This window comes from Cuculus canorus, chromosome 4 (assembly GCF_017976375.1).
Source record: "Cuculus canorus isolate bCucCan1 chromosome 4, bCucCan1.pri, whole genome shotgun sequence".
NCBI classification, from domain to species: domain Eukaryota; kingdom Metazoa; phylum Chordata; class Aves; order Cuculiformes; family Cuculidae; genus Cuculus; species Cuculus canorus.
The window spans coordinates 13,531,002-13,543,172 of NC_071404.1; the positions used below are offsets into that span (position 1 = coordinate 13,531,002).

General features: G+C 39.5%; 1 protein-coding gene across 7 annotated transcripts in view; it reads right to left on the reverse strand.

The window, feature by feature from the left end:
• The window catches only part of TBC1D14 (TBC1 domain family member 14), a 72,707-nt gene that overhangs the window by 23,945 nt on the left and 36,591 nt on the right, over window positions 1–12,171 (reverse strand). For all 7 annotated transcript variants that reach the window (XR_008449593.1, XM_054064811.1, XM_054064809.1 and 4 more), the window contains 4 exons: window positions 7,783–7,901; window positions 4,636–4,718; window positions 2,506–2,623; window positions 873–979 (listed from right to left, as the gene is read on the reverse strand). Coding sequence is in view for 6 of the 7 variants with exons in the window: in XM_054064811.1 (XP_053920786.1) it covers window positions 873–979; window positions 2,506–2,623; window positions 4,636–4,718; window positions 7,783–7,901 (427 nt within the window). In the remaining variant the exon portion in view is untranslated. The remainder of the gene's footprint in view (window positions 1–872; window positions 980–2,505; window positions 2,624–4,635; window positions 4,719–7,782; window positions 7,902–12,171) is intronic.

The following is a 12,171-nucleotide window of genomic DNA, read 5'->3' on the forward strand; positions in this document are numbered from 1 at the left end:
ATGATACCACTCAAGATCACCTGTTCCATGACTTTCCCCGGCACAGAGGTCAGACTGACAGGCCTGTAGTTCCCTGGATCCTCCCTGCAACCCTTCTTGTAGATGGGCACAACATCAGCCAGCCTCCAGTCCAGTGGAACTTCCCCAGTCAGCCAGGACTGCTTGAAGATGATGGAAAGGGGAAGGAGCTGGCCTCTTCTCCCAAGTGACAGGTGGTAAGACAAGGGGGGATGGCCTCAAGCTCCACCAGGGGAGGTTCAGACTGGTTATCAGGAAAAAATTTTTCACAGAAAGGGTCATCGGGCACTGGAACAGGCTGCCCAGGGAGGTGGTCGAGTCACCATCCCTGGAGGTATTTAGAAGACAGGTAGACAAAGTGCTCAGGGACATCGTTTAGTGGCAGGTAAGAATGGTTGAACTCGGATTATCTGAGACATCTTTTCCAACCTAGTGATTCTATGAAAACTACAATTTTTCCCAAGGGTGGTTTAATCTCTCACAAACCTAATGCTTTGCTCTAAATCAAAGGAAGCACGCTCTAAGCCTACTCTTAGGCACTGCAAAATTAACAATTCCACTACAGTAGGAAAACAAAGAACTGGAGTCATTAATTCTGCCCATCTGCTTCTAACACCAAAGCAAGACACAGTGTCAGCAATAATCAGAAACAATTCACAGCAGCAGTACTAGAGCAGTTACAAACTTTAGACACCTGTTTTTCAACAAAACACATCAAACAACCATTAAAAAAGCATAATTAGATAACACCTCCTCACACCCACAGCTCTGGTTTTGATACATCATAATAAATACAAGTCTGCTCCCCTAATATTTCTCTTTGTAAAACAACGTAGGCAAAACAACAGCCTTACCATGGGTGATGTTTAACTCGTTGCCAATTGCCAAGCTCCAGACTTTGCCCCTCACACTTGGTGGGATGCCCTGCCACCACAGCTCTCGAACTTTACGGGAACAACACCTGTTAAAAGAAAACAGATTATTCTAAGAAATATTTCGTTGTCAGCTGAATTTCAAATGTGTCCCCCTACCAGTGCTGAAGGGATCCAAACCAAAATGAACACCAACAGGTCAAGAAGTCAAATGCGGTTTGCACGTACACATTCTTTAGTACTATTTTGCTTTGAACTGTAAAGGAAAGCTTATGTCCTTCCAAGTTAATGGTTTATTTTGACAGAAGCACTACAATCCCAATATCTGTAATCTGCAACACTTGACCAGCAAGAATCACAGGGGACAGAAACAAATAAAATCCATATCTATGCCACTGTCTATGCTAAAGACTGGACAGACTTAAATTTCCAGGCAAAATTAAATACAGAAACAAGTTATAGAATTCTACCCTCTCTCCTCTGTCATTACCCTAATGTGCAAACGAGATGTGCAGTTTCCCTCTCAGCTTTGCAGCTCTAACTCTCCAGAAAAATACATGAAGATGTAACAACTTTTAGGTGGGAGCATGAAAAATATTTTAAGGAGAACACAGGCTTTGAGACGGCTGCAGCTGATCATCAATCTGAGAGCCCAGAAGGAGGAACAGGGTAGCAACTAAGCACCCATGAAAGTTTGTGGTAGTGACAAAAAACCACAGCAAGCCATTTGTCTAAAAATAGATTCTGAATTAAAATGTAAAACAGTGAGTACCTTAAGGAACTTCTGGATCTATCCAATCATACAGGAAAAGATGTTCTTATTTTAAAAGCAGCCATAACAGATTCATCTTCAAATACTGAAGACAGACATGTAAATCTGCAACTTGCTTTATACTTAATTTATCACTTCCCAGAAATGCATTTTACAACCAATTCCATCCACATTTTTAACATGTATTCTCAGGACAACCAAATTCCATGATTAAGCAAATTGCAATTTTGAGTGCTGTGGAGGCAGGTTTTTGATGTGGTGGTGGTGGTGATGTTCATGAAAAGGGTGGGTTTTTTTAATAAGGACCAGTAAAGCCCAGGAGAAACTAGACAGGGAAGGTAGCTTTCCAATTTTCTGTGCTGTGTCTTTGTAGGAAATCTTCTAGCATTTAATATTTCTTTTAAAATAACTTTCTCCCTACTTCTCTTTTCTATCAATTGATTATCCCAGCAGGTATACCACTCTGTAATTAGACTTCACATACTTCAGTCTCCACCTGATATATTATAACACCAACAGCTCAAGTAGTCAAGGAAAAATCATTTCAGATAAACACATGGTGTTCAAGCATTATGTTTTCTGCTTTTACATACTCTACCACAGACAACTTCTCAGTGTTTCTGAATATCTTGAACCCCCATTAAAGACAAATATGAAGACCTGCACCACTTCCAGCCACCTTGCAGAAACAATAAACATGTTGCTCATTTTCTAACTGTACAAAAGCAACTTTCGAACAAAACCTTCCAAGACCATTTAAAATTATACTTGCTAACTGTAACTTCTCCTCAAGATACAGACTCAGCAATTTTAATTAAAACTCAGTATGACATACTGTCTTACATAGTTTCCCAGTTGGGCAAGATTTCATTGTTCCATGTTAAAACAGCATTTCCAATGCTGTCTTCCAGTTTACAGCGTTCTTCCAGTTGTTTCTTTCTCTTCTGGGCTTCTTTCAGCTCTGCAGAAAAGCAATTTCCTTTTTAAGTTGTTAAAATCAGAAACGAAATATTCAGAGTTAGTTATTCATGGCTGTAAAGCCACGTAAATGCACACTACATTCACTAAAATGTACAGCGAACTGTTCAAATACTAAAAATTTCCCATGTGTACTGCAAGCTCAGTGGTGATGACAAACATGAATAAAGAAACAAGGAACTATGCATAAGGCTCATTTTCAATGGATGGGAGAAAGGGAGTTGGGTAACATATGGCTCCTTTGACTTTCCAAATCTAACCACAATAGTAATTTTGAATTAGCATCTCTGAGAGTCAACAGTCCCACCTAATAAGAAAGGCCAGACTATTTCCTAATAATGCCCATCCCTTTGTTATGGCAGACTCAAAAATACATGCTAAAATAACACAAATTTTCTATTTTGTTTTCATTCTTACATGTTGAGTTTCTGTAAATCAATTTAGATATACTGTCAGGGAATCACAAGAGCCACATTTTTAATGCTTCTTAGTGTATAGGTAATTCTTTTTCATGCTTAGTTTAAACATATTAAATATTTTTGCATTATCACTCAGTATTTTTATCTTGCACCATTTTTTCCATGGGCAAACGTGTTAGACATGTCGTTTAACAAATGGAGGCAGACAGTGTTTATAGCAGCACAGCAGAAATACAGGACATGTGGGTGCCTACAATATAGGAAGGTAGTGACCTGGTGTGCAAAACTAACTGAAGAACAGCACCATGAACAAGGTCTTTGAAACAAACACATACAACCTGACAGGTCTACTTTATAGCCTAACAGAAGCTGTGCCTGAGCAGAAACATGCCAACTGCCTCCTAATATTTTCAGCTTTGACAGAAGCTCTTCGTAAGCTTGCCTAAGCGCAGGCTTTGATTTTTTCTCTAAACTAAAAGAGGATGTTTACACATTTCGATTTCCTGACCTCTACACAATACATTACTTGGCAAAGTTGTACATCTGGAGTGGCTTTTGGGAAAATGGGTTTGTCAGGGACAGAATGACACACGCTGGTCCAGCAAAGACAGCACAAGGACCTGGCCTGTGGCCTACCCTGAGCATCATCTCACTTCTCCCAAATCATCTACCCTATATGAACAGAGAAAGAACAGAGAAACTCCTTTGGACAACCACATGTTGAGTGGGTATACTAACATGGGAGTCCCGTGAAGTTAGAACTTTACTGGTAGGCGTACAATTTTCAAAACCAGAAGAGGATACTTTTACTAATATGTCAACTGCAGGAAGCGAGCAAATCCTGTGTTCATATCAACTTTTCACTGTTTGATATGGCTCAGAGGTCTAGCCAACTGGAAAAAAAGATATTTCCAGTAGCTCTCATTGCACACAAAACTTATCAGTCCAGATTTCCTTTTAGTGCAATGCTTGTTTTTATTAGAAAACCCAGATGGTCACAAATATTAGCAGAAGGAAACTACAACTGTCAGCTCTACCTGTCTCACAGTGCTGCCGGGACAATTCTGTGAACAATGTCAGAGAAAAAATTACGGGCAAAACATTTGGACAGGTGTAAGTTTTAAGTGGGAGACAGATTATCAAATGAACACAACTATGTACACCTTCCTACTTGAAAAATTATGCACTACAGACTCAACAGGTTGTCCCCAACGTGAAACTATCAAATATCCTGTAGTTATATACACAAGTCCAGTCTTCACTAATTTGACTGATAATCTGCTTCAACATATCAGTAAGTTTTTAAACCAACAAACAAAATGTCACTCAAATATTTAAGAGTTACAAATTACAATATTTTTCCTGCTGGATTCTAGGATTGTTTTCTTTTTCAGTTTGCTCTGGGTCTTTTTCCTGAAGTTACCATTGTCCCTCTCTCTTCTCTGGATTGATTCTTCTTTCAGGGGAGGTACAGATCCCTCATGTTACAGAATAACAGATTGACAGAAGTGCATTTTCAGTTCAGAAATACCCCATAACTTTACTTCTCTTCTCTAAAAACAAGCAATTCCATCACCTCTTTTTTTTGCTTGAACCACCATTTCCTCGTACTGTTGTCTGTGTTTCTGAGCTTCTTCTGCTGGTTTTGCAGGGAGGTTCCTTAAATTCAAAAAATAATCATCATCAGTATTTAAAGTTGGCAAGCCTGTCTAAAAAATTATACTCTAGACACTTGTAAAAGAAAAGTATATACAGCTTCTTGTCAAAATATTTGATCAAAGAGTAGGGCAACAGATCCCTGGAAAGAATTTATTTTTCCAGAGTCAGCAGAAGAGAAGGAAAGAACACTGACCAGCTACGACTGCTTTTATCGCCAAATATGCTGAGCAATTTCCTTAGTTTGACGATTTCAGCATTTTTATTATTAAACCTACTGAATCCACACGCTGATCTTCATAAATAGAGGGAATATACCAGTATGTACCAAGCTGGTACTTCTGATTTAAACTGGTCTCTACAGATTGGACACATGACTACACTCTCTTACTGTGCACCTCGCTTAATAGTTACATTCACAACTTTCTTTATCTGTGCAGTAATGATTCTCTACATCAGCTTCCTTTTCCTCTCTGCGACCCCACTTCTATTTTAGAGGCCCAACTCTTCCCCCTCACTTCTACAACAAGTGGCACTGGAGTCATCCTCTATATTCTCCATCTATCAACACCAACACAGCCATTTTGATTTGTGATTAAAGCCTGGACTAGTAAGATCTCTGCCATACAAATACCCATGCTGATATCTTGGACCACATTATCTTTAAGCTAATCCTATATGTCATTAACATAACCACTACATATCTCTCACAACTACAGGATCACCAAAACATTGTAACAGGAAACGACTAAGTATTCTGTTCTTCTCTATTGTGACATTGCACTATACTCCTAGGACAGTTTATATTTTTGCTTAATGAAAAAGATATGCAAAAATTCACTGTCACATTCCTGTAAGGCAGCCACCGGGCATTAACAGCAGCATGCTATACTATTCACAGAATCACTTTACCTGCACAGCGTGCACAGGCATGGGATACATACCTAAGAATATTTTCTTTAAAATCAAGATTGTTGCAAGAATAAGAAAAGTGGATTTTCACACTAGCACCCTTGTTAATCATGAAGAACAATCTACTCTTCCTGTTTTGCTTATGTAAATTGACCAGTATCTTTTTTTTTAAATCCAAGTCTTCAGAAATAAGTGAGGGAAAGTTTGGAAAAGAAAACCAGATGAAACAACGCAAGCTCTGCTAAAAGTTGCACTGCTTAAACTACTTGTTCTACCTCTTAATGACATCACCTTACATGTGACATGATGTTTAGTATCTATTAAGATTTTTCCAATTAAAGCTAGAGGGACTACGGAATACTTATTGATTTCCTCCTCAGAAAGTTGTACCTAAATCCTACAAGTGAGTGCAAAATCAAGAGCAGCCATTTCAGAAAATATCTCACTGTATTTTCTTCTGGAAATCTAAAATATTTTTATAATTGGAAATTAAAAAGAAATTACTTAAAGCCCAATAGGTGAAATAAAAGACAGTATATAAATTGTAAGTAAACAATTAAAGAAGATTAATTACAAAGGTTCATCAGAGGACAACACTGCTGTCCTGAGCAGTTTTCTCTACTAGACAAAAGAAACGATGATTCAACTGTCTCAAGTCTTTAAAATACCTTTTCAGCCAAGAGTTCCTCAGTCTAACAACAGTAGAAAAGAAAACAAAATCTGCCTGTTATCCTGTAACGTATAACTAATCCAATCTAACTGAACATTGTACTTTTGAAATTATCTCACATAAACGAAGATTTTTAACAGACAGGTTTAACATACAACAAACAAGCTAGTTTGTATTATTTTAGCTGTACACAATAAAACTTGCTATAACAAATAATCACTCTAACATTGTTCTAGATCATAGAATCACAGAATCACTAGGTTGGAAAGGACCTACTGGATCATTGAGTCCAATCATTCCTAACAATCCCTAAACCATGCCACTCAGCACCTCATCCACCTGTCCTTTAAACACCTCCAGGGAAGGTGACTCAACCACATCCCCGGGGCAGCCTGTTCCAGTGGCCAACAACCCTTTCCATGAAAATTTTTTTCTTGATGTCCAGCCTGAACCTCCCCCGGCGGAGCTTGAGGCCATTCCCCCTTGTCCTGTCCCCTGTCACCTGGGAGAAGAGGCTAGCTCCCTCCCCTCTACAATCTCCTTTCAGGTAGTTGTAGAGAGCAATAAGGTCTCCCCTCAGCCTCCTCTTCTCCAGGCTAAACACCCCCAGCTCTCTCAGCCTCTCCTCCTAAGACTTGTTCTCCAGCCCCCTCACCAGCTTCGTTGCTCTTCTCTGGACACGTTCCAGAGCCTCAACATCCTTCTTGTGGTGAGGGGCCCAAGAAGCCTTGTTGAAAGTGTCTTAAATGACCCCACAACTAGACTAATTTGATATACTTCATACAGTTTCGTTGATGAAAATATGGAACTATGTTATGCCAGTCCTTTAAACCAATGCACATCTATACTAAAAATGCAGACACCATGCCTGTAGAGCTGGGTGTCATTCATAAATTGACTAAAGATGACTGAATTTGTGTAATTCAGGAGCAAACCATGGTAGCAAATCGTTACAGAGTTAATCTGCATATGCAAGATTCTCTTAGCAGTAAGAGCAGCAAGGAACAACCTATCAAGTACTCCACAACCTCTAAAATGCGATACTGCAGAACAATCATTACATTGTTCCATTATTTATGGGGGTGTGGTCTTTCTCTGTGTGAACAAGACATTGTATCCCTGCTTCTCAAGTTCTTTAGCATGTACCAGCTTCATTTTTATGCTTATGCTCTCTCAGGGAAAATAAAAATCTCCTATTCATGTTTAGAAGCTAGTTACTCAAAACTAGAGCTCTGCTCTCCCAGCTACCTGCTTTCATACAAAGCCGCTGCTTTTATTATAAAATAAGACTACTTCTGTTGAATAATTTTTCTCATAATCCCACCTTCATATTCACTATTTTTCTACATATAATGTAGAAAAAAATTTCATATCACATATAAAAATAATCTGTTTAAGTCAGTGTAAAAAAATACACACAATATGAAAAGCTTTGCTAGCCTAATTTTAAAGGGACCCTCACTATGATTACTTCTCAAAACTTACGCTGGTCTGTCCTCTAAAATAAGTGCTGTAGTGGAGAGTGGTTCAAAATCAAGATTCTTCCTCACATTCTGTTTAGGAGACAGTGGTCTGTGAGGTCGTCCAGTTTTTTCTTCATATTCCTAGAGAAGCAAAAGACGGGGCAAGTTACAAGACTGGAGAAGACCAAGATGAGAATTTAAACAATGTCTACAAAAGTTTTCAAGATAATGCTTTCACATCTCTGCCAGTCTAGTCTCCTTAAAGCTTTTCATCTAGAGCAACTGAAAGCAGTGTTAAAATTTATGTTCAGGAGCAAGTTTTGATGTTTTCTCTATTTCTTCTGTTTGCAGAAACATCTTAAGTTCCTTTCACTGGCAGCCTGCTTTTACAAAGTACTACTAAAAATGAACTTAGAAACAGCAGATACAACCTGGAGTATAAAATAAGGCTTATTTAAAATACTCTCATTTTTATTTTCATGGTTTTGAAATCAAAGACAACAATGTTCACAGCTCCTTGTCTTACAATCTCATCATAAGATTTTTCCTACTCAAGCTGTTTCCCAATGCCATAATCTAAGAATGGCAAAAAAAGGGTTAAAATCACAGTTAGACAGAAACACCACACTTATTACGATGCCTTGAAATAGGATAATCCTAAAGCATAAGGTATTAACTTGTGTTTGTAATACAGGCACTGATGCTCAGAAGCAAGACTAGCAAAGAGGCACCAAGACGACTGGGGTCTAGAAAAGTGATGTACAAAGACAGGCTTGAGAGAAACAGGATTGTGCAGCCTTCAGAGGAGAAGGCTCCGCAGGGACCTTTGGTAGACAGCAGTAACAGGATGGTGAAGGCTGAGTACACGGCTCTGAGGCACTTGTATAAAGAACATGAAGACACCAGACACAAACTGCTACGAAAGGGAATTCTGGTCTTAGGAAAAAAAGAAATCACTAGCATGGTAGTCAAACACTGGGACGAGTTTCCTGAGATGTGGTGGAACCCTTGACCTTGAAGGCATTCAAAGCTCAGGTTGATGAGCCCTGGAAACCCAGTCTAAGCAGACTCTGCTCTGAAAGATGAGTCAGCCCCTCAGAGGTTCTTCCACCCCTAATACTATATCCATATAAGCTACATTAAAGGAGTTGGTACTACATGTTCCGTGCTATTTTTATCTTTTCTACAAACATTATTTTGGAAGAAAATGTACCAAAACCATGACCTAATGGGATAAAACAACCTTTATGCAACTCCCACCTACTCCATTGCTTTAAGTGCCACAGCAAACATCTGAGTATTCAAAGTACCTGTCATATATAAACAGAGTCTAACAGTTCTACAGAAAAAACAAATCCATGTTACAGATACTTCTGCATCCAACTTTATAATGAATTTTGCCACTTCCCCAAAACACCTGCTTTCATGTGCAGCTCGTTTATGCCACTTCTTTTAAAATAAATAAAAAGGAAACCATACCGTAAACTAATCATTAAAAATGAGCACTATGAACAGTGTTCCAACCATGGACTTTTTCCCATTAGCACAAACAGCGCCTCAAATGGTACAGATTTCTTTCTCTCAATCCAATTTTGATGTCAATTACATCAAAACTACCTTGGGCAACAGACCCAACCTTTCCAACACAATCAAAACAGCCTGGATCACTCAGACACTAAAACAGGATCCCTAACACTTCCAGAAAGCCTTTCTCCTCGAACTCCACATTAAAAGAAAAAGAATGGATGAAAAACATACACGAATGCAGAGCCACAGAGTATTTGCCACTCTATGTCGTACAGTTTTATTCTAGTTCAAGCTAGTTCTGCGGGACTCAGGGACACAGTTCTGCAAAGCTCTCAGGACACTGAAAAACCCTCTTTCCCCTTGTTTGTTAACCAGGCGCTGTCTCAATCAGTCCTATGACGCCTGCAATGCTGTGATGGGAAACATTGTCATGAATTTGGAATGTCTGGCTCATTAATACCAGTTAATGCTGCAATACATGACATCAGTTTGAAAACAAGGAAAAGAACCAAGAAAAATGTAAACTACTGAACAGTACTTAGTTTTGTTCAGTAAAGGAATAGTACTCAGACTGGCAAAAGCTGTTCACTAGAAAAGAAACCCTCCCACGAGAAAATAAGCAAAGAAATACAGTAAAAGGTATTGTGATCATCAGCACGTTCAGGAAGCCAAGACATTCTTCTTGCATTAATAACTCTTTGCAAGCTGCTGATAGTGACCGGAGTATAAGTGTACCATCATAATGTGCTTCAGCTGCACCATCAACTGCAGGGTATATGAAGCAAATGGCTATTCTTTCTCTCACTTTCCACTAGGAGACTGATTTTTTTATTAGCTATTTTTCACAAATTAACATAGTCAAACATTAACTTCTATTACTGCTTCCACAGATGAGGTGAACCTTTTCTCTAAATCTAATGCTTTTACTCCTTTGAGTCACTACTCGTGAAAGAAAAAAACATCCAGCATCCACAAGAAACTGCTACTATGCAGAAATCATCATATATTGATCTCCCTAAATCATCACGGAACTTGACATTAAAACACATGCACCCAATGCTTACTACAGTAGAAGTTCCAGAAAAGCTGTTTAATTGTGGCTTATGAAAAACTCTTTCAGGGTCTTCTCTCATTGAAAGCCAACTGCAGAGCAAGATTGCTTTTGGAAGATAAAAAAAACTGTACACATTGGGCTGCAATGGGGATTTTATTTCATACAGCAGAATTTGGAAATCTCATTCAGGTAAGCACAAGGTTCTCCGAACCAGCACTATACATATGATTCTTCCAGGAATTTATGGAAAGTTTTATTTTGGAATATGGGCGGCTAGTTACAATATTCACATATTAGTAAACTTATCCAAACCTCTTAAAGAGAAAAGCCCACTCTGCATTTCAGCAAGTACTCACTGACACGTTCTACTCAGCACTACCCTTGAGCAGGGAAGCCACACCAGCACAGAAATGGGAGTGGCACGTTTTTATCAGATGACAAGTATGCGTCCTTTGTAGTAATTCCATGCTTTTCAGCAGTAGCCAAAAAAAGAATAAAAATGTCTGTTGGTGATAGTCATTATCTACAGGACTGGTTTTTAACTAGGGAAAATCAAAAAATAACAACCCCTCCCCCCAAAAGAAAGACCCGCGACTAAAATCAAAATGCCCCAAATTCGCAGAAAACAAAAGCTCATGAAAATGATGTTTTATTCCAGGAAGAAGACAATGCAATTTTGAACAATGTATGACACAATAATGAAGAAGATTGAAGCCTCTATAAACTCATATTAAAGAGTATCTGCTGACTGAGCAAGTAGAAGTATGTGCACATACAGCCATACTGCAATAGGCTGAACCACACAATAGCTCATTTTAAGCCTTCTCTTTTTACTTTTTTTCTAAACCAGACTTAAATCTCTCGAAGCTACAAATCATTCAACATCTATTTAAACCCTATCCAGTAATTAGGGGTTACTAACCCGATATGGTTGCAAGTTAATTTTAGGATAAGCTGGTCGTTTACAATTTAGAATACATCCTTATCACTGAGATCACTTAGGCTTTCTTCCAGGTTTGCCTTACCCAGGACTCAACCACAACAGCTGAACTAGGATTTGAAGATGTTTTAAGAGTGCACTGTAGATTAAAGCACTGATCAAAAAAAAACCCTATATCACACAAAGAACTCCACATAAACACCTCCCTGAAACCAAGTTTAAATCTGAGTGGATCCTGACAGCTTTGCAGACAGGATGCAAGGAGTTCAAGTCGCTGCAATCCTCTGAAACTCCTTAAGAAAGAGAAGCTCATCTGCCAAGGGATCCTAAACCATTTGCAGGGAGAGGCACACTAACCCACCGGAGCACAGGGCGACTGGGAAAGGTCCAACTGCGCTAACCTGGAGAGGCTGTGACTTTGCACAAGCACCGAGCACAGGCGGGGACAGGCAGCAGCTGCACCGAGCCCGCAGCAGCACCGGATCCCGCAGCACAGGGGCTGATCTGTCAGGGTTGTTACATCGGTGTTTGTGTTCAGTGTGATCGGTGCCGAACAGAGATGCCTCCTATAACCACCTCTGTAGCCTTTCCGCACCTCAAACACAAGGTCAGGCAGAGCTGGCACCAAAGCTCCAGATCAGCAAGAATTTGGACTACTTCTTTGAAGTTCATAATAACATTAAAATTAGTGCTTGGAAAATAATAGAATATGCATCAGATTTCTGGGAAAATGTATCCCCACGCCTATAGGTCTGCTCCGCCCCAGCCCGGTCTCCGCACACGATGACGGGAACCGCTGTCCGCGCCGCCCAGGCCCGAGGAAGGATGCTCGCTCCCTCAAACTCCACAACGAGCCTCGGAGAGTTCATTTCCCGGCGTTTTTGGTATCA